This window comes from Cavia porcellus, unplaced genomic scaffold, assembly GCF_034190915.1.
Source record: "Cavia porcellus strain 051 isolate PalLab524CR breed Dunkin Hartley unplaced genomic scaffold, mCavPor4.1 scaffold_11, whole genome shotgun sequence".
Lineage (NCBI taxonomy): Eukaryota > Metazoa > Chordata > Mammalia > Rodentia > Caviidae > Cavia > Cavia porcellus.
Window position 1 is genome coordinate 75,911,766 of NW_026947494.1, and position 22,833 is coordinate 75,934,598.

The following is a 22,833-nucleotide window of genomic DNA, read 5'->3' on the forward strand; positions in this document are numbered from 1 at the left end:
AGACTTAGCAAGACCTGTCTCAAAACAAATAAGTAAATACATGTTTTTAAAAAAGCCAGAGATCTAGCTCAGTGAGAAAGCTCTGGGTTCAATCCCCCCCACCAAAGAGCTCCTATCAATAAGTAATAATATTAACAACAATAAAGATTGATGGGCCATTTTTCATTGGCTATGAAGCAACACATGCTTTGCAAGTGGAAGCATCACTTGGCAGCGTCTATTGGGCTAGGCATACACTGACTTCATTACCCAGAAGTACAGCTTCTGTGCTTTTACCCAATGGAACAAAAGGACAAACTGACCAGAGGACACAGACGAGATTGTCCATTCTAGTGATCCACACCAGTAACAATTCCAAAGTCTTCCACGCACTGAGGTGCACTCACTCAAAGGAACACGGCATGACACTGAAAAATCAGTTCAGGCAGCAACGATGGATGAATCTCAAAAACAATGCAGAGGTATAAATCAGAGGCAAAAGGCATGTTTGGGGTGCTGTGAGGTCCAAAAACAGGCACTGGTGACTTACAGTTAAAGAGGCTAGGAAAGTGCTTATCGATTGCAGTGCTGTCCTGGTGGACAACTGCAATGTGTGTATCAGTCTGTTGGTCGGTCAGTCTGTCTGTCTGCCTGCCTATCGTCTTGCCATATTGGAGGTCCAAGCTACAGCTCTGTTTTTTTATTTTTTTTTAATGAGCTCTCACAAGGTTGCTTTTGAATTTGCAATCTTCCTGTACACCTGACATTACAGGTGTGCACCATCTTGCCTGGCAATATTTTGTATTTTGATCCAAATAAGAATGAGTAAACAGCTTATGAGAACTGATCTTATGACACATGATGAACAGATACTTTGAAGAAAAAGAGACACGAAAGTACCCAGTTCTGATCCTGGAGCGTCACACTGTGAAACCCAGCAATAGTAGTATTCTTTGTTCACAGTGATATTAGGCTGTTTGGGATTGTTCAATCTCAACATAATTGAAGATAAGGATTAACTGTATGTATGTTTAAGTGTATAGGATTGATAACCATATTTCTAAGTTTTTGTTGGATAGTTGAACTGAACTGGTGCAGTCTCACTGTTTGAATCCCCACTTTATATGTTCCACTTTAGTATCTTGAATAACTATTTGTAAGAGGACAATCTGTAATCATCAACTAGTGATTTCTTATTGTTTATTTTTTCTTTGAAGTATGTATTATTTCTGCCCATTCTCTGTTCTGTTTAGTCTTTGTTTAAATAAAAACAAAACAAAACAAAACACTACAGTACCCAGTGCTGATCCCGGAGTGTCATGATGTGAAATCCAACAATACTATTATTCTTTGTTCAGAATGACTTTAGCCTGCTTTAGTTTGTTTAATCTCAACATAATTGAAGATATGGATAACTGCATGTATGTTTAAGTGTATAGGACTGACAACCATGTCACTAAGTTTTTGTTGGATAGTTGAACAGAACTGTTTGCAGTGTCACTGTTTGAATTCCCACTTTATATGCTCCATTTTTGTATTTTGAACAACTATTTGTAAAAGGACAGTATGTAAACATTAACTAGTGATTTCTTACTGTTTTTCTCTCAATGTATGTATTATTTCTGCCCATTTTCTGTTTTGTTTAGTCTTTCTTTAAATAAAATTTAAAAAAAAAGAATGAGTGATTTTTTTGCCTCTTCCCCCATGGAATACCTGACAATACTGACAGCCAGAGATATTTTAATCACATCGGCGTGGGGTGCCACTGGTATGCAGTGGGTAGAAGTCAGGGATGTGCTAAACAGCCTACAGCACACCGGACAGTCCCCCTTCCTGTCATGAATTATTCACCTAAAACATTGGTAATGCTGAGGTTAAAAAACTAAGACCCACGATGGTAGTTACATGACAGTGTACTTATGCAAAGTTTATTAAATTCTGTGCTACCCTGAAAATAAGGCCTGACCAAAAAAGAAGCAGTAGTTGTGATCATGTGATGACTACTGTCACTCAAAGGTTACCTCTCACCATCCTCTTGCTTGGTGGTTACTTTGTAATTGTCTTATTGTTTTGTGAAATAGGGTTATACACTTAAGATGTATATAATCGCAAGTAGACAAAGTAACAGCAATTGTAGACCTCACAACAGTATCTAATCCTTCCTCATTGAAACCTAGCACGTTTATGGAGGATCTCTACTTCAGTTGTAAAAATATTCAAATTTGTTATAGAATTTGAACAATCTGAATTTGCCATGAATTGCAATAAATGAGAAAAAACCATTTTTGTAAAGTCTCTGTTAAATACAACTCATTTATACTTTTGATGGAGCAGGAGGTATATGAATTAGTATCCAGGTTATCACTAGAAACACATATTTATAACAATGCAACAAAGATATATGGCAGAGCCCCTGTACAGTGTTTTGTTTCCAAGTATAGTAATTTGCCTCTTATTATCAATGGCAGGTTTTGTTTTTGTTTTGTTTTTTGTCTTTTTCCTTTTTATCGGTACCAGGGATCGAACTCACAACTGCCTGCTTGCAAGGCAGGCGCTTGTGCTGCTGAGCTAAATCCCCAGCCCCAATCAATGGCAGTTTTACACAAACTAAGAAATCTACTGGTCCCTTAAATCTCGTTCTATCCCACCCTGAGACATAAAAGTACTTTCAAGGATAGGGTAAGGAATAGGTTGCATAATTCTCTCTACTGTTTTGTGTTGATTCTAGACAAGCAGCCCTAGAAGGCTTAGAAGTGCCCTGTGTATAGGACTGGGATGTAGCTCAGTGGTGGAATACTGCTCACCATGTGTAAGTCCCTGGGTTTAATCCCCAGCCTAAAAACAAACAAACAAACAGTGGGGGTGGGACAGATGGTGGCATCTTAAAGCAGAGGTGCAAACTTGTGTTCTACAGTATTTTTTTCTTTGTAATTTTTTACTTTTAAGAGAATAAAACCAAACAGAATAAAGCCAAGCAAAACAAAACAGTGAAAGCGGTACAGCATTTCAAACAAGATAATAGGAAATCAACAATGGGTACCATAATGCCTCTTGTTACTTCAAAATAGCTGCTCATACCATCAAACAAACAGGCAAAATAAAATAAAACAATGAAAGTGACACAGGATTGCAAAACAAGATAATAAGAAATCAACAGTGGCTACCATAATATATCTTATCTTTGAAAGAGCTGCCCATGCCACCAGATTTAATAAAATCAAACAGAACAGAATAAATCCAAGCAAAATAAACAATGAAAATTATACAGGACTTTAAAAAAATAGGAATTAACAATTGCTACCATCTTCTCTTTTTTATGTTTCCTCCCTTTTCACTTTCACAACATCTGTTATGCATTTGGATACCATTAACTCCTTCAGTTTTTTTATACTAGGGAGACATGATGTTCAGCTATGTGAGTCTGAATCATTTCGCCCAAGAGCATGATCACAAGTTGCATCCATTTACCTATAAGAACCTTGGGATTATCCTTTTTTATAGCTGAGTAGTTTTTCACTGTATAAAAATGCCATGTCTTTCTTATCCATTCTGCGATTGATGGGCAAGCTACTCCTGACTTTTTCTGATTTGTGTCACATGGAGCATTGTTTTCTCTCCTTTGACTTTCAATCTATGAATTGCCTTTTGAGTTAATGTGTTTTTTGTATACTGCATTTTGATGATCTTATTTCTAGATCTACTCTGCCTGTGTTTCTTTTTATTGGTGAATTGAGGCCTTCTACATTAATGATTCTGGCCAGCATGCACTGGTTCATCTCTGCCATGTCTTTTTCCTGCTGTTGGCTCTCTATTTTTCCCCTCCATTCAGCTGTCTGTCCTGCTCGGTGATCCCCCTCTATTGCTGTTCCTGGAACTGTGGTCTTTTTTATAAAAAATCTCTCTAGACTGTCCTTCGGTTTTTTGTAGGGTTGGTTTGGTGGTCATGAATTCCTTCACTTCCTCTTTGTCATGGAAGTATCTTATTTCTCCATTAATTTTGAAAGATAGTTTTGCAGAGTACATCAACCTCGGTAGGAGGTTATTTTCTTTCAGGACTTGAAATACTTCACTTCAAACTCTTTGATTTGATGGTTTGTGTTGAGAAGTCTGTTGTGATTCTGATGGGGTTTCCTTTACAGGTGATCTGTATCTTTTCTCTAACAGCCTTTAACATTCTGTTCTTGTTTTGAATTTCTGGGATCTTGATTATGGTATGTCTGGGTGTAGATTTATTTTGGTTATGGCTAGCTGGAGTTCCACATGCCTCACTTATCTGTATGTCAGGTCCTCTTTCTGTGCTTGAGAAGTTCTCTGCTAGTACTTCTGTAAATAATCTCTTTGTATCATCTGTTGTTGATTCTTACTTTTTTACGGACACCTATCACTCTTAAGTTATTTTTCTTCATGTCGTTTTGCAGCTATTGAATTGTTACTGCATGGTTTCTTGTTATTTTCAAGAGATCTTTCTTTTCACGATTGCCAGATGCCATCCTGTCTTCAAGGTCTGAAAGTCTGTCAGTTTCTTTCAAATGGTTTTGCCAGCTTTCAGTGGAGTTTTTAATTTCTGGGATGTCTCTTTCAGTCTGTTTCCTGCATTTCTGTTCTCTGTACTGTTCATTCAAGGTTTCCCTCATTCTCCATTTTCCTCTATTTTTTTTTAAAACCTAGGTCTTCTTTAGTTATGCTCAGCAACCCTTTTATATGTCTGTGATTTCTTCTTTTGCCTGAGAGATTATTTCTGATCTGATTTCTTTTGCAGCCTAATGAAGCAGTTTCTTTACTTTAGGTGCCATCATCCAAGAAATTTCAGGTGTGAGATTCTGCTTTCTCCCTTGTCCACGTCTCCTAGACTTGCTGTGTTTGGGCTGGAGGCCAGAGATTTCCTTTTGCTCCTTTGTCTTGACATTTTCCTGAGCTCCTCTGGACAAGCAGCTTGTCCCAGGCACTTCCCATGCCAAGTGGGGGGGTCCCAGGCACTTCCCATGTTGACCACCTGTCCCAGTGTAGGGTCATGGGTCGGGCACCTGGCTTTCTCCTAACTCTGTTTCCCCAGGAGGCTGTGGGGTGTGAGGCAAGCTTCTCCAGACACTTGCGGCTTCTCCAAGATATGACTGACTGGTTCTTCTGGCTGGCACTGGCCACCCAGGGGACAGTCACAATGGTAGTTAGCATACATGTAGGGGCTGGGCTGGCTGCTTCTTCCAGTCTGTGCTGGCTACCACATGACATTATTCTTGAGAATGACTGTGTAGTGAGCTTCAGAGATGACAGGCACACATGAAGACCAATTAGCTAACGGGGTCTCTGCTTCCTCATTATTGGACTAAGGTGTAAGCTGGACATCCCATCTTTGGGTCAAACTACTGGGTAAGTGCGTGAAATGCCTTTGCCTAAAATCCAAATACTAACAAACATTAAAAAGGATTTTACAATGTGGAATAATTACTTAATAACTAGAAACCAGAAAAATTAACTGGCTGTAATAACTTTGGAAGTAATTCATGTGAAGTATCACTGGTGAGCAATTGAGCATATTACTTATATTTCACATCAGCTGGAACAGAATCAAAGTAATCTAATCTATTTCCTAATTACGTTATAGCACACGGAGCACACAATGGCGCCTAATTTTATTGTGAATGGCATCCACCAGAGCTCACTGAGTTGTACTATGAACTGACTCACCCCCAGGTTCGAGTCTGCACTCTGGAGGGTGCAGCTCAAGGTTACATTCAGGGACCATCTCCGATGGTGCCCTAGACCATGACTCACACTTCTTGCACTAAATGCTGAGTTCTGACTCACAGTGAACTCTGTTTGTTGCTGACTGACACTGTACTTGTTGAATAGCAACTCAAATGGTGAGTCACCTGGTGGTGCACCCAAGAGCCAAGCTGAAAGATTCACTTTTGGACAGTGATTCACATTCTAATCATATTGGGATTGGACTTGACAAGTGTGATTTCAAAACTCATTCTCTTAAACTGGCTTCGAAGCAAGCTCAGAAGTCATTCCCTGCTCTGTCTCTGTTCAAGGACCCACGGTAGCCATCGCAGGATGCAGGCAAGAGTAAGATACACAGTTCAACACTAGAGAGAATCAGTTTCCTTCTGCCCGGATCAGGCACAATTCCTGGTAGTACCTTCCCTGGAAAACACACTATTCCTACAAATAACTTTGCAAGTCCATATGCTCACCCAAAAGTCTCTGCCATGGAATTCCTAAACTGTTCCTGTGAGGGCTGGATCTATAATCTGCAATCTACATAGCTCTTGGAAGATGAATGTCAGGATTGCCACATGAAGAAGGATTTTAGGAATTACTTTAGGAAGTGATATTGAATTACCTGGAATCAAAGCATTAACTGGGCTTTTGCATTAAAATAAGGAAGCTGTTTGTTTTCTTCTTCATTCTTCTTAGTCCATAAAATCTGTGTAATTTTGAAAGCCTTTCCTACAAGCATTTTTCATAGCAAAGCTACAGAAGGGAGATTTTAAGAAAGTTTAAAAATGATTTGCAATGCAAAGCTTCTTCCAGGGACTAACAGGATATGGAACTGAATGCATACGTTAGTGAGCTTTACAGTTTCAAAACAGGCCTCTAGCTTGATCTGTGACCTTACTTTACCTGAGGCAAATCATGTGGTCATGTTTAATTTTGTGAAAGGCCAGGACAAACCTTTGGACAACAGTGGCCTCACCACTACTGTCTGTAACGCACGCTTGTATATTTGTTCCGTATAGAGACCTTCTGGTCTCCTGCTCGTGAAAAGTTCACAAGTCTGCTGTAAATAGGAAATCATCAGAGTGGTGTGTAAGAGCCCTGGGGAGAGAGGCAGAAAGAATTCTAATCCTATTTTAGCCCCTAATTAGCTGGATCCTTAATCTCCCTGAATGTTTCCTTATCTGCAAATGTAGGAGGTAGATTAAATCACCAGATTGTCATTACTGTGCATTTCTGACATGATAAAGGTTATTACAAACAAGTGTCTACAGTGATCTCAGAGAAATGCCCCTCTAATCCCCAAGAAAAATTTAGCAGATTCTTTGAAATAAAATGGACTCAATGCAGTATTTCAGTGCAGACACTGAATTTCTATAAACATCATGACTTCGCTTCTCCCTTCCACAGAACAGCCCCAGCATGAATTTTCTTTCCCCTCACCTCCATCCCAGGGCCTGTGGAGTCTTGGGCTTGTCAAGCAAGCACTAAGCCACCTCCCCAGCCCTTTTCAACTTGCATTTGAAAAAATATCCGTTTTGTAAAGTGAACCCTTTTGAAGCTAGGAGACAAATTCCTTCAAAGGCTGTTTAAGCTTGCATGAGTCTCATAAAAGGCCTAGAGATAAAAATGCACTGTATTTAAATACTGACAGAAAACATTAGTTTCCTGATTTTGACGATTGACATCTATTTCTTTGTACATACACTTTAAAATAGACAAAATACACATGTTCTTGCTTTTTTTTTTTTTTGCAGTCCGCTGAACTAATTTATCATTCTCATGATAGTTTTTACTTGGTATGCATCAGGAAGTTATTAAGAGCACAACGTATGACTTATTGAATGCCAGTAACTACATCACGAAATGGGCACCTCTATTTATCCTAAGGCACAGAGAAGTTAGGTCACTTGTCTGAGTCACACAGTCAGTTTGGGATTTGAACTGACAGCTAAAGATCCCAGGACTCTTCACCACTAGACCACATTGCCTATCACATGCATTAGCGGCATGCAAAGCAAAAGATGCTACTTAATGAACAGACCATAAACAGGATGAGACCCTAGGGCTGGGGATTTAGCTCAGCGGCATAAAGCGCCTGCCTTGCAAGCAGGCAGTCGTGAGTTCGATCCCTGGTTCGATCCGATAAAAAGAAAAAACAAACAAACAAACAAAAAACAGGATGAGACCCAACAGAAAATTAGGTTTCAGCAAAAAGAGAAAATAAAGAAAAACAGTGAGTTGCAAATCATGATTGTGCCAAGGAATTTAAAGACAGTTATTTCAATACAAGTGTTCTCATCAAGTCTGGAAGGAGTCAAACACTTCCTAAACGTGGATCTTTTTCTGGTCCCTTTCTCGGTTTGAAGCCACTGGAAGTCAACTGAAGCCAAGCCCTGCAGGGGCGGATGACTGAGGCTGGAGTCCATTGCTCCCCTTACTTGGGACAACTGGGAGCCCCACTGGACAGGTGACTGCCTGGCCGGCTAGAGGGTCCGAAGGCAACCACTGGAGAACCTCAGCGGGATACCTACTGGGTGGTGGACTAGGGGGCTCACGTCAAAGAACTGGCCTCTAGCCCTGCTGAGGAGAGGGGACAGGAGTGATTTCCCTTCCAGCGCTCTCCTCCTGCAGGACAGAAATCCTGACCACCATGCAGCCCTCTCCATCCTGTCCGCCGCGGGTGGCTGGGCAGCACCTGCTCGCGTTCCCCAGCTCGGCCCTGAACACTTAAGTCCGCCGCCCTTCCGCTGCGGGTATCCTTTTCTGACCCAAACCGAGAATCTGGGAAGCTCACGACCCAATTCAGTCTTGGTGCCCTTCTTCCTCAAAGCCTCTTCCACAGGTGGGGGCGGAGTGGGCAGGTCATAGCGCCCTCTGACAACTTCCCACAACGTCCACCACCTTCTGGAGATGTGGGAATGCCGCAGAGTACACACACCTCTCCTCCAAACGCCCGCTTCCATACCACTGCGCCATTCAAGCCGTCGTCCCCTCTGTAACCCCCAGGAATGGGCAGGAGGGATCTTTGCGCACACAGGTCCCCAAGAGCCCACCGCTGTCTCTGCTTCCTGCGTCTTCTAAGGCACCCAGGCCACCTACTCTGCCACGCTGGAGGGCTGCTAAGGACTCAGAACCTCCTCTGGGTCGCCCACTTCTGTCCCGCGTAGGAGCCCACCTCGCCATCCTCCCACCGCCAGGCTCCGATGAGCGCAGTCCGGGCGCCCAGACTCTTCCCAACTTCCTCAGAGCAACCGAGTGCGGAAGACCAAGCGCCAGGGTTTGTTCACGGAAAATTTCCACGACGCCAGAACCTGAACGGACAAATCTGTCGGTGCGGCTGCCAGGGCGTGGAGAGCGTCTCCAGGTAAAGGCAGACACCAGGCTGTCCCTCCAGGGCGCGGGCGCGGGGCCACGCTGCCTGGCCCTGTTCCTGGCCCCGCCTGGGCTGCAGGTCTCCGAAGAGGAGGTGCTGCGACTCGGGGCGTCTTTCCCCTTCCCATCTGCGCGCACACGGCCGCCTCGGACACCCGGGCCCCTCCAAGTCCTTTTCTCGTCCCGGGAGAACGCCCCCCTTTTCACGAGTCCGGTTTCCTAAATGTGCGCGGGGTGATCTGCTAGCTTTCCGGACTTAACGGCTGGGCTGCTGCGTCCCCTGCCCTGTCACAGACCCGGGACTGCGGAGCTGGAACTGCGAGGACACCCCGGCGGACCAGGTAGAGCCTGGTCGTGGCTCGACGCCCCTCCGCAGATCCAGCCACACCCGCAGCCCGCACCTCCTCCCAGCGCGCACGGACGGCCGGACGGCCGGGCCGGGTGGGCTGCAGGAGGGGGGACGGATCCGCACTCTCCTTGGCGGCGCGCAGGGCCCCGGTGCGCGCCCGTCCAGCCCCTGCCTCTTCCCAGCCGGAGCCTCAGGGAGAAGCGGAGGGGAAGAACGGGGGTACTGAGGAAGCCGGGTACTCACGGTCCCACTGTCCCCCGGGCTAGCCGGAGGGGACGCTCCGGCAGGCTCGCCTCCGTTGGCCGTGCGCATGCGTCCGGTGTGTGCCTGAATTGATTACAATGGCGAGCGCGGTCCTCACTACGCCCGCGGTGGCTCTCCTCGGCTCTCCCCTTCCCGGAGCTCCGTCTGCGCTTCGCCCACTTCTCGCTTCCTCTTCCTTCTCCGCTCTGCCTGCTCCCCGCCCCCTCCCTCCTCCCCCGCGGGCTGGGCAATCCCGGGCTCGCCTCCCTCTGGCGGCCGCGGCTGGGGGCGCCTCTCCAAGCCCCCCGCGGCGAGCCCCGCGCCTAGACACTTCCCCTCCTCGGCCCCCACCCCAGGGAGACGCCCAAGGTGCGGGTGCAAGCCCGCTGGCGCTGAGGGCGTCTGCAAAGCACCGGCTCTCCACGCCCGCGCCGAGCGTGCGGGGGCCGAGCGCACCGGGGAGAGCGGGCCCGCGCCCGGACCTTGTGAATGGAGCGGGGCGCGGCGCTGCGCGTGGGTGGTGCTCGCCGCCCGGGAATCGCGGCTCTGTACTGCGCGCCCGGTGCTTCTGCGCTCGGCCCCCGCCCGGGCTCTGGGCCGCCTCCGCCTCCCGTTCTCCCGCACTGGAGAGGGGTCCCCATCCGGTCCCACGCAGCCAGCGCCCGGAGGCGGCACCTGGCGACCCGGCAGGGGCGGGGCGGAGGGAGAACTGACCCCCGACTCGGGATGTGGCGGACTCGCTTGTGGGGCCCCCTGACTCCCCCTTCTCCGGGGACTACGGAGTACGGAATGCGTGAAGCGGGGAGACCACGCGGCGGCGGGGAAACCCTGGCGCCCAGTTCTGCGGACGCCAAGAGCAGGGCAAGCGGTCGCGGCGGGGCAGTGAGCCGCGGAGCCCGAGGACCAAAATAACTGACCTGACACAAAAATAACATCACGTCATTTCCTCCCTGGCCGCCGGAGAGGGCAGGGGAGTGGGAGGGCGAGCGAGCGCCAGGACGGAGGCGGGTCTGGGGGAGGCCAGCCCGAGGGGGCAGCTTCGCGCCGAGTTTGAACAGTAGCCTGGAGGGTGGGAGAGGACTCCCTTCCGCTCCGGGGACCCTGGGCCGGGAAGGAGTGGCCCGGGAGAAAGTAGCCTAGAGTGGCTCCGCGTGTGTATGCATGCGTGTGTGTGTGTGTGTGTGTGTGTGTGTGTGTGTGTGCGTGCGTGGGTCAGGATCCTCTGGCGCCCTTCCGTCCCTTGCTCCCCGGCCTTGCGTCCTCCCACGGCTGGCCCCGGGGTCTGTCGCGGCCAGGAACAAGTGGGAGAGGCTGGCGTGCGCGCCAGGCTGGGGAGGGGCGCACAGTACTCACGGGCATGGGCGAACTCTGCCCGGCGCTGGCCTCCTCTTCTGTGGGCTTGACCACCCCATCGGCCGGCCTCAGCGGGCGGCCCCCCGGGGGGCGGCCAGGCAGCGCCAGGGCTGCGCCGAGCAGGAGCAGGCGGCGGCCGGGGAGCTCCTCGTGCGCCCGCCGCAGCCGCGCGGCCGACAGGGCGGGAAGCAGAGGGGAGAAGTCCGGGCGCCGCCGGGGAGCTTCGGGGGGCGGTCGCCGGAGAAGGTGAGCGAAGAGCTGCGCGAGGCTGCAGAGCGGGCTAGAGAGGAGGCTGCGCAGCTTCGGGGCGGCGGGCGAGCCTGGGAGCTGTGCCGGGCCGGCGGCGGGAGGGCAGGGTGCGGGAAGGAGAGAAACAAAACCGGCACAGCGTTACTGTGGCGTCCAGCGCCGAAGTGAGGCCATTGCTACAGCACTGTGGGAAGTAACTTTGGGACTGCAGGGAGAGGTCGGCCAAAGCGGGAGAGGAAAGGCCAAAGGTTAGATCTCCCGCTTTGCTCCCCTCCTTTTCTACCTCGGTGCCACCCGAATATAGTCAGTGGAGCCGCTGCGCTGCCCGTATCTAGAAGCCCCTTAGCAACGCAAAATCACTGACCCCACTCCAGCCCACCTGGTATCAGAGTGTGCGTGCTAACTTTCTTAGGGAATTTGTACACTGGGTGCGACGTGTGTGAAAGAGTGTTTGCAACTCTTGATTCTTTGAGACTTTGGACGAAAATCTCCCTGTTCGTCCTCTCCTCCCGCCTCCCATCCACACCCAACCTAGCTGTCCGTTTGCACAGAGCTAGACTTGGCTACTGGCTTCCGCTGGAGCACTTGTTTAGGGGAGGCTTGGATAAAGGGACCCCAGATCTTCTCAGGGTGGCTGCAGGAAGGGACTAATTAATTCAGCTTGACTGAGGGCAGCAGAAGAGACCAGGACTCGAGGTTGCGGCGACTACTAGGAATCCTCTCTGAACTTCGCGTGATGTCTCGTTTTCAGGAGCACAGCCTTTTTATCCTCCCACTTGTTGCCCACGACACTTAAGTGATGAGGGCAAAGGTCAAAGTTTTTTGTTTTGGAAAGTGATGAAAATATTATTTTTGGGAACCATGAGTCAAAGTCAGGAACGCAACCTTCTGGACCGAGCATTGCTACTAACTTCGCGGGTAACCCGGTGAGTGACGTTTTAGTCTTTGAGTTCATCTTCATTGATAAAGAAGCTGAACCTGGTGGCTTCTGAAAGGCACTTGGGCTTGTGCAGGCTTGGTTTCCCTGCTTCTTGGTGCACCTGGGTAGTGTGGTTCACTAATTCGGCCAGCCCAAATCCCTCCCCTCAGGCAAAACAAAATAAAACAGAAAACCCAATTGAATCCGTCCGTGAAAAAAATGAGTGGTGGTTGCCAAGAAAAATGAAGGTGGAGGCGGGACGCAGAATTAAAGAGACAGTGCGACCAAGCACGGGAGGGGAGTGCGCCTCTGCTGGGCGCGGGTCCCAGGGGTGCGGCGAGCGCTCTCCAGGGTCCTGAAGGCGGGAGCGGCCCGGGGCGCCCTCGTGGGCGGTGCTGGCGAGGCGCCCGGCTCAGCTGTGGGCAGGCCCCGCCCGCTGTCTTTTGGCAGTGGAAATCTTGTGGGAAGCGATTGTGGGGAGGAAGGGAGGAAACCTAGCAACCCATTCTCATTCATGAGGCCCTTTCTGGGAAGCCACCGAGCGCGTTGGCTGACTTGTCTTTCGGGCTTTTGTTTAAGCCCGGGAGAGTTGAGCTCTGTTTGCATTTCCGAGTAAGTTCACACTGTTTCGCTTCCCCTCATTACCTTTTCCTGGAGAATGGGGTCGTTCTTCTAGAATTTTCCTTCTTTTGGTTCACATGATCCCTCTCCCCCCGTTTTCTGGCAAGGTGCGTTTATTTTCGGGCTGGAGCTGGGTGCCGGGGAGGCTTTTGGAGCGGCGCCAGTAGCTCACTGGAGGTTGTGGTGGAAGAGGGGGTGCAATGAGTGAGCTGGGAAACCCTCAGAGCCAGCACTGAGAGCCTGCTCGGGAGGGGGGCATAAAAGGCAAACTGCCAGGCACGGCCACCTAGGGCGGCTGGAAGTTCGTGGGTCGCAGCCTCAGCCGCGCCTGCCTGTGGGGAGCTGCGGCCCAGCCACAGGGTCTGCTCCCAGCTCCCCAGCTCCGGTGCCGGCCGCCCACGAGTGTGCAGGAAGCTCGGCAGACCCGGGCATTCGGGCTGGAGGAAGCCTAAGTTAGCCAAGAGAGGACTCCCGAGGTCCTTGGCGACGTGGAGCCTCGCTATGTGCATGCAAGACCTTCCCAGCTCGCCTAAGAGCTTGAAAGAGGAGAACACGGGAAGTGGGCGCCCTGCGCTTGTCTGCACACACACGCAGTGTAGAGGGGTTTTCCGTGGGTTCCCGAATTTGGTGTCTCCAGCCCCGGTTTGCACAAGTCTGTGACAGTGGTCACCTGGCCCTTCTGTTTTCTCCCCCGCTCTCCTTCCCAGGTCCTTTGTAAGCCCCTTCCTCCAGCACGCTTCGTTAGGCATTTCTGGTCAAGACAGAGCCTCTTGTGAAGGACCTGGTAGCACTGTTCGGAAGAAATAAAAGGCCCAGCGATCCCCAAAAAGCAAAGCGCTCGGCCCCTTTTCTCCTCGAAGATTGCAAGGTTCGCCTCTCTCAGACCTGCGCTTCTGCGGGTTCTGGTTCTGGCCTGCTTCCTCTGCGAGCCTGGCCCTGGTGTGACTCAGTGTGACGCCTGGTGGGTACAGGATGCCGGAATCCACAGGCCTCGCAGCAAAGGCCACAGTATCAGTGTGGCCACACAGTCTGATCTGAGAAGAGTGACCTCCAAAGGACCGCAGGCCAGATTCTAGATGGTGGCCTGGGAGTTTCAGGAGTGACAGACATGAGATGGAACATCCTGGGCAACACTGGTCTTCGGAACCCAGGGTCCTTCAGGGATATTTATTCTGGTGGAATAGTTATTCCCTAACTAATCAGGCTGGCTATTGAATAGTGACCAGCATGTCTTTATACACACCACATCCCAGATCAATATGAATAATGTCTCACCTTCTTCAAAGCCATAGCAAAGATTTTTCATTCATAAACAGAACCATTCCATAAAGTGAACACCCATAGAAGAATTAAACTATTTTATCACATTCTAAGCACCTTTAGGGTTTAAATTGCAGGACAGAATTTGAAATTAGATATAATTTTAAGAATTGATCTATTTTCTCCTGAACTTTAGTTTTTAAACTCATTTTAAAGGAATTTAGCCATATTATATTTTTTATTTTGTTATTTGGAGACATAATTCTTTCTCTAAGGCCTAAGAATCTAGCTAACGTTGATCAAAAGAGGCAGCTCTTTGCTTACCCTTACTATAAATCATGCAGTTTAGAAGATAGCAATAAATACACTAAACAGGACATAGTTTTTCAAGCCACAGGCTATTATTAATTTGAGGATAACCAAACTATTAATAACATGTCCCCATTAAGTTCACTTAGAATCTCAGTGTTCCTTGCAAAATATCGCGGTTAGAAAGGATATCTTTGCAGCTCATAATTAGTTTTGGCTTCATCCATTATTTTAATAACTTTTAAAATGTAACTATGCCCTGAGCAACTACTTTAAAGATACCAACATGTGATGTATTAACTATTGTTATTCTCCTATTATTTTGTTATGAAATATTGTTTTATTTTTTTTTCCATAAAATAAAAAAATGTAACTATGCCTAAAGTTTCTATTGAGAGGTCTTAGGGATGTTTTTATAATGAAGGGAATGGGAAGGAGGAAGGAACGAGGGCCTGGGAACAGAAGGGAGCAGACCAGAAATGAGGGCCATTTGAGGCCACTAAGTCTGGGGTGGGAATGGGGGCGACGCTGGAAGCCCCTGCCTGCCCATTCTAGCCGCATACCTGGGGCCTGCCTTCTCTCTCACTGCACCACTAACAAAGGGAAGGGCTCAGGGGAGGAGTGAAGCTCTATCTGAATGCAGAGACCTGCTGTGAATTGAAAGCCTCGCTCAGAAGCTCACTTGCTGAGAACCTGGTCTCCAGTACCCCTGTGTTCAGAGGTGAGCCCTTCCGTGAGTATTTTTTAAAATTTATTTGAGAAAAAAAGACACAAAAAAGAAAAGCAAAAGAGGCAAACAACAACAACAAGCCCATGCAATAACAGTATAGATTTATAAAACAAGATGATAGGAGTTTGACAATGGTTGTAATATTGCATATTGTTACCTTCAAAAGGGTTGCTTAGAATAACAGATATAGACATGCAAAATTGATCTAATCATATGAATGTTAACTGTTATTTTTAAATAGCTAATACAATTAGTATAGGCACTTTAGCTATCACACACACACACACACACACACACACACACTTATGTCTTTTCCTTCCCTTCTTGGCTCCTTTTCCATATCCCAATTACTTTTCCTCTTTGAACAGTTTCTTACTCTTACACAGTATTTGTTGTGGATTTTGGATCATATATACTTTTTCAGTTTCTTACACTAGGGAGACTATATGGTGTTTACACATTACACATGTGAGTTTGATTTACTTCACTTACGAGTATGGTCTCAAGTCATGTCCATTTCCTATAAAAGTGTCCACGCAATCTTTCTTTATAGCTGAGTAGTACTCCATTGTATAAAATACCACATCTTTTTTATCCACTCCTTGATTGATGGACACTTGGATTGTTCCCATGATTAGGTTATTACAAATTGTGTTGCTATAAACATGGGTGCACATATATCATTGTGGTATGATGTTTTCAATTCTTCTGGGAAAATGCTCAGAAGTGGGAGAGCTGGGTCAGTTAGACTCTCTAATCCTAGCTTTCTGAGGAATCTCCACACTGATTTCCACAGTGGTTGCACTAGTCTACATTTCCAGCGGTAGAGAAGAGTTCCTTTTTCCCCACAGTCCCTCCAGCATTTGTTATTGGCTGATTTCTTAGTAATAGCATCCTTTCTGGGGTAAGATGGAATCTCAGTGCTGCGTTTCCTGAATGACCATTGATGCTGAATATTTTTTCATATATTTATTTAACATTTGTATTTCTTTATCTAAGGACTGTGTATTCATCTCTGATGCCCATTTTAGATTGGCTCCTTGAATTTTGGAGACCTGATTTTTTAAAAAATTATTTATGTGTTCTAGATAGAAGGGACAGTTGGCTAAGATATTTTCCCAACTTGTGGGTTTTCTTTTCACTCTGTTGGAGATTTCTTTTGACTTGCAAAATTTTTTAATAAGACATGAACCCAGTTGTTTCTGGGAAGTATTTTCTGTGAAGTTTGATTTTTGTTCATGAACTCTGCTTAATCCTTTGTTGTCAAGATTCCTACCTACTTTGTCTTCCAGCAGATTTAGTGTTTCTGATCTTGGATCCATTTTGACTTTAGTTTAGTACACAGTGATAGACATGGATCTAGTTTTAGTGTTTGGCATATGGAGAGCCAGTTTTCCCAGCACCACTTATTAAACAGACTATCTTTCTTTCAGTGAACATGTTTGTTCCCTTTGTTAAAGGTGAGGTGGCTGAGTGTGTTTGTAGGTCATATCTTCTAACCTATTCCAGTAATTTGCAGGTTTGTTTTAATTCCAGTACCATTCTGATTTTATCACCGTAACTTTGTAGTATAATTTCAAGTCAGGGATTGTGATGCCCCCGCCTTACCTTTTTTTTGAGTATTTGGGTCATGAAGCCCATTTATGGACTTGCTTTGTTATAAAAGTGATCTTACATGCTGCCTTGCCATGGGTGCCCTGTGCTGTGCTGTGATGTGATAGGAAGCTTTATCACTGGCTAAACGGAAGCCAGAACTCACTCTTGTTGGCCAAATAAACCACTATTCTTGATACATTACCTGGTATTAATATTTTGTTCTAGAAACAGAATATGAACTGAGACAGTGTTCAAAACTAGACTCTTGATTTCACCATCCAAACCGTCTCCTTCCGCAGACTTTACCACATCAATAAATGGCAACTTGACCATTTTTCTTCAGGTCAAGGCTATTGATCACCAACTCTCTTTTTAATGCTCACTAGCCAAGCACAATGGCTCCTCTGTTCACAGCGATCATCCTGTGTTATAACCTGACTTGCACCTTCCTCTGGCTTCTGTGATGAAATCATAGCCTACAGTGCCTTGTGATATAACCTTTGTGCAAACAGAGTTGTTGCAGGTGTCATTAGTTAAAATGAGGCTGTGCTGGAGTAGGGCGGCTTCATTCCAATGTGACCAGTGTCCCAATAAAAAGGGGAAACACGGACACGTCCCTGCACACAGCACCAATGTCATGTGAACATGAAGGCGGAAATCAGGGTGCTGCATCCACGAGCCAAGGAATGTGAGAGACCATTGGAAAGCTACCAGGAGGCAGGGACAAGCAGGGAACAGAGCCTCCTTCAGAAGGAGTTTGTTCTCCCGATTACAACAGAGAAACCCTGCCTGAGTTTCCAGCCTGCTTGGCTTGTGCTGCAGATTTCAGACTTCAAGCTGTATCAGTTCTTACTCCAACTTTCAAGCTGCTCCTTTGTCCCGCAGATTTCAGACTTGCCGGCCTCCATAACTGCATGAGCTAATCTTTTAAAATACACCACTCCACAACACTCGCAGATTCAGACCCACACTCTAAGGGTTCTGTCCCTCTGAAGGAACTTCAGTGATATTTATACTTTTTCTTTGGGGCGTTTTTCCTTATAGTTTAGTTTCAGTGCTGAAGCCAGAATTACCTTAAAGTGTGGGTCAGATTATATCATACTGCAGCTGCAGGTTTCCCCTGGATTTTCCTTTTGGCATTGGGAATTGAACTCAGGGCCTTGCACTTGCCAGGCAGACATTGTGCCATGAGCTACATCCCTGGCTTCCCTTGCGTTTTCATCTGAGAGTCAATCCCCGGATTCTCACCTTTGCCCTCAAAGCATTAGATGAACAGTTCCCCTGCTTCCAAGATTTCTACATGTACAGTTGTTTTTGCAATACTGCTTTTTTCAAATCGCTTGTTGCCATCAGGCATTCTATATATTCACTTATTTGTTTTTTTAATATTTAACTTATTTTTCCTCAAATCCATTTTATTCAAACATAAAAAGAAAGAAAAGAAGAAAAAGTATACGATAAAATTTAAAAGTGCGTCAATCAGGGGGTAACAATGGTACATACCCTGCACACGGTCATCCCCAAATCATTTACCCAGTGCACAAGACATCTGCATGCAATTGTCCAAATAATACCGTGCAAATCTTTCTCTTCAGTGAACTCACAGAAATCAGTACCATAACTATCTTAACTATTTTTATATACATATATACACACATATACATACGTTTTTTCCTTTTAGCTTGCCACACTAATGAAACAATAAGATGTTTACATATGTGTCTTATTTATTTCACTAAGGAGTATGTCCTAAAGGGACATCTATTTACTTATAAAAGGGTCTAGTTTATCATTCTGTATAGCTGAGCAGTACTCCATTGTACAAAAATACCACATCTTTTTATCCATCAGTTGATGGGCATTTAGGTTGTTTCCAGGATCTGGCTATTATAAACTGAGCTGCTATAAACATGGGTGCACACATTTTGCTGTGATACAATGTTTTTAATTCTTTTGGGAAGATATCCAGAGAGAGAATAGCTGGGTCCAATAGGACCTCCAATCCTTTTTGAGGAATCTCCACACTGATTTCCACAGTGGTTGCACCAGTCTGCATTCCTGCCAACAGTAGAGAAAGATTCCTTTTTGCCCACAGCTCCGCCAGCTGTTATTGGTAGCCATCCTTTTGGGGGTGAGGTGGAGTCTCAGTGTTGTTTTAATTTGCATCTCTTGAATGGCCAGAGATGCTGAATCACTTGTTTCTTTGTAAGAAGAGAGCAATGAATTTTTCTCTTTCACATTGTTCTCTTGATAGAGCCTAAAAGAGTACTTAGCTCTTAATAAGGTGCTCAGTACTTAGTGGGCAAATGAAGTAATGCAGCTTCTATCATGCCCTGATTTACCTGAGACGAGGGAAGAGATTTTGGCTATCAGTAACTTCAGCGATCAGAGAAGCCCTGACATTTCAGAGAAACGCACCAAGGCGCAGACAGCTAGTGAATATGCTGCATGTAACATTAAATCTCTTTACTAAATTAAATCCATGGAATCTAGATCATTGTTATTCTGAAATCAAATGAGCTAAAACTATGTAATTTCCTGTTTCCATTTAGTTATTTATTTTTGCAAGAAATCTTCTAATCTTAGTGTAGTAAGGCTTTACAAAATGATCGACAGTCCTAGTTTAATATGACTGTAAACTATTCATTTATTTTTTACCCCATATAGTTTCATTTAGGAAAATGTAAAGAGGTCAGCAAGGGCTCATGATATAATTTTTCACCGTGTTTTCAAAGATCGTTATGGTGACTACGAGAAATGAAAAATCCTCTTATTAAATCATAGGAGTTGGTGGCAGCCCATGGAAGCATGAACAGTGCAATGCCTCAGAGGGAAACAATCTCTGTTTCTCCAGCTGTGTGTATACAATAAAGTTTCCAACTGCTGTCATTTGAATCCTCATGTTCCCTCAGTCTCTGCTGTTGTACTGAGATGCTGAGAAATCTTGGCAAGAGCCGAACAGCCCAACGGCCACAAATGGAGCTGGAAGGCATTGACCTCCTGCCACAAATTTGCCCTGTGATCTTGAACACCCTGGCGTCGCCTTCCGTAACAGAGACCTAAGGAAAATGCTGCCGGGCTTTTAACCAGCATTTCCTGGGTGCAGCCTTGCTTTCAGTCCCTGATACATCACTGAGCTCCAGTGCCCTCTCTTGGGACACGTGTGTACAGACCAGTCCCAAACAGCAGCCTTGGATTAACGTGGAAACAGCAGAATTCCCAGGGAGCGCTCCGGAGCCAGCCCTCCTCCCCAGGCACACAGTAGGGACGCCCTCCCTTCTCCAAATGACAGCACACTGGCCTCCTAAACACCTCCGGCCTTTTGCCTACCAGCATTTCTGTCCACCCTGACCATTCCCTGCCCAGAGAGGTGATCGTTCTAACAGGCAAAGGTGACCATGTTACTTCCTTAGTTGCTCTGTTCATTCTCATTCCTGGGGATCACCCTCAATAGTTGCCTCACTCCCACCTCTTCTGATCTGCCTCCTCTTCCTCCCTCCCTGGCCATCTCTTATAGGTGCCGTTTCTGTGGGGAAGCTCTTCAAGGTCAGCGAGCTGCCTGCGGGGCCTTTTGTTAGGGCAGCCTGCATGGTACTGTGTGGTGTCTGTCTGTTTCCCCCTTTAGGCTCTAAGCTCCAGGTGCTTCAATACTTTGCTTTACTCTCAACTAGTTCTCAAAAACCGAAGCAGTGCTGGGACGTACTGTGTATTTAGTGAATATTTGCTAAATAAATGAATTTAGAAGTATGTGATTTGTAATTGATAATTGTTGAATCAGGATAACAGGCAATGGGTTTTATTATGCTAATTTCCTCTATTGTTATATATATACATGGACAGTTCTGGTAGTAGAAGGATTCTAGTAGATGTGTTTTAAAATTTCTAAATACTATAGCTCATGTTTTGTTCCATTGCCGTAGAAAAGATTTGTATATAAGCTGCCACAGCTGCATGGGCAGCCTTGAAGGTAAGAAGTTTGTTAAAATAGCTGACTGAGGAAGGCTTGGTGCAAGGGGCAGCATCCCACTGGTCCCTGTGGTCCCGGGCCGGTCTGATTTCACGTTGGTGGAGTCTGAAAATCAACAAGCAAGACGGCAGGAACAAGGACGATACTGTTCCATCCGAAGTGGACAGTTTGTGACAGGGCTCGGAAAGGCTGTCCGGGCTTGGTAGCTTGTCCAGCAGTTCCTAATACACTGGGCTTTGTGCAGTTCTCACTCAGGCCGTGCAGGGCCCTGGCTCACTCTGGCTTTCTCAGTCTTCTGGCCTGGCTGCCTGGGCAACTTGCAGGCGGTCACTGATGGCTTTGATTTGGATCCAACTGAGCTGGACTTCTTTGATGAGGATTTTAAAAAGGATGTTTTTCTTGAGGAAGTTGTGCTGCCTTAAAATGACACAATTTGGGGTCATTCAGGATTCATAGCTAATATTAATTCTTTTAGGGTAAATAAGACATTAATCTGAAGGGCAATTTTAATAATTTTAGTCAAAAATAATATTGCTGATTAAGGTTTCATCTGTGTAGTGGGAATGAAGTAGGAGAAAGGCATTGGTACTAATCAGTCAGCTGATGGGTATTGACTGGCCTGATAATCTGTGCCCATAAATACAAGGCCTGCTTGCAAATGAAGGTGATGTCTAAGTTACCTAGAGAGAAGCTGGCTACGGACCCAACACAGGCTCCGGGGGCTCCCAGGATGGCAGCACAAGATCAATGGGAACCTGGAACCATAGATGCAGGTTTAAAAAAAATTAAAATACATGATTTTAAAATAGAGCCCACATTTTTAGTGTGTATCCGAGTTGTTTTATTTTATTTGCTGGGAAGTGAGCCCAAGATTCCACACCTGCCAGGCAAGTGCTCTGCCACTTAGCTGTGTCCCCAGCCTTAGAATTCTTGCATGTACAATGTTATCCTATTTTTTCCCAAAAGTTTCTTAGTGAGACCTTCTTTCAAAATAAAAAATAGGGTAAGAGCTGGGGATGTAGCTTGGTGTGAAGACTCTGAGTGAAATCCCCAGTAATACAAAAAAGAAAGAAAGAATAAAGGAAAAGATAAAAACAGACAAAAGGAAGTGTTAATACCTGGGTTTTATTTGTGGAGTTTATGATTATCTTTCTATCTTGCAAACTTGTTCTTCAAGAAAAGTATCTAAACAGTTAGCAAGATGTTTTCCTTGGATGGCACTGGAGGCAACAGATCTCTTTCTTCAACAGAAAACTTCACAAATATAGCCTATATGTCAGGGCTGTCTTTGGTAGATGCTAAAACCAACATGTTGGTTCATGCCTGTACCTAGAGCACTCTGGAGGCTGAGGCCGGAAGATCCCTGTGAGTTCAAGGCTAGTCTGGGCTATATAGTGAGTTTAAGGCCAATCTGAGCTACACAGAGAGTCCCTGTCTCAAAAAAAAAAAAAACCCAAAATAAATAAATTTAAAAAATAAAACCAAGACTCAATGAACTCCAACTTACACATAAACTCAAAACCAAGATATTATTATTTATTTCATCATACTGTTCTGTGGGAGTTTGTACCAGAAAGATTCCTGAACATTTTTTTCTTTTAGCACGTCAAAAGCAGACTCTGAAGTAATCAAGCTTCACTGAGTTAGAGCTCTGCTCCAGGACTTTCTGGGTGAAAATCCTCCTGCTGCCACCAGAGGGCATGATTCACCACTCCAGTCCCTCCCGGATTGAGGAACCAGTTCTGTTATGGGAGCAGATTCCTCAAATCCAAGTGAGCCTCGCGCGCCTCTGACACAAATATACAGTATAAAACGTGAAGAAGTCAAACCTCCACATCATCCCTGCTTTTCCTCTTGCTCTGGACCTCGCGGGCTCTGGCCGAGCGTTGTGCCCTGTCCGCTATTCAGGACCACACAGATGGACCAGGTCTTGCAGACCTGTGAGCTTCCTCTGCGACTTTTCGCATCTTTGTCACACAAGGTCCGCTCTTTTCTGTTAAAGTTTGCAACTCAAATGCTCCTAACTCAGGGATTTACAGTCCTGGAAAAGAAGAGCCCTGCTGGCTCTTGGGCTGCTCCGAAATTTCACTGCCCTTGGGCATGGAGCAGAGGTTAGTACTCTGAGTTTGATCCCCAGTACAAACGAAACAAAACAAAAAAGA

General features: G+C 46.1%; 1 protein-coding gene and 1 long non-coding RNA gene across 9 annotated transcripts in view; one reads left to right on the forward strand and one right to left on the reverse strand.

Moving 5' to 3' along the window:
* Rgs20 (regulator of G protein signaling 20) overlaps positions 1-22,833 on the reverse strand; it is an 85,998-nt gene that overhangs the window by 55,357 nt on the left and 7,808 nt on the right. The window contains exons 1-2 of one of the 8 annotated variants that reach the window (XM_063258498.1): positions 10,382-10,723; positions 9,668-9,751 (exon numbers count right to left, since the gene is read on the reverse strand). The exons of 1 other annotated variant lie outside the window; for it this stretch is intronic. In XM_063258498.1, the coding sequence (XP_063114568.1) occupies positions 9,668-9,751; positions 10,382-10,602 (305 nt within the window). In that variant the 5' untranslated portion in view covers positions 10,603-10,723. 6 more of the 8 variants (XM_005002009.4, XM_063258497.1, XM_063258502.1 and 3 more) reach the window with 6 other exon arrangements.
* Positions 11,128-22,833, forward strand: part of LOC134478151 (uncharacterized) — a 35,759-nt gene continuing 24,053 nt past the window's right edge. The window contains exons 1-3 of the long non-coding RNA XR_010050614.1: positions 11,128-11,266; positions 12,021-12,195; positions 13,517-15,099. This is a non-coding gene — a long non-coding RNA (uncharacterized LOC134478151). The remainder of the gene's footprint in view (positions 11,267-12,020; positions 12,196-13,516; positions 15,100-22,833) is intronic.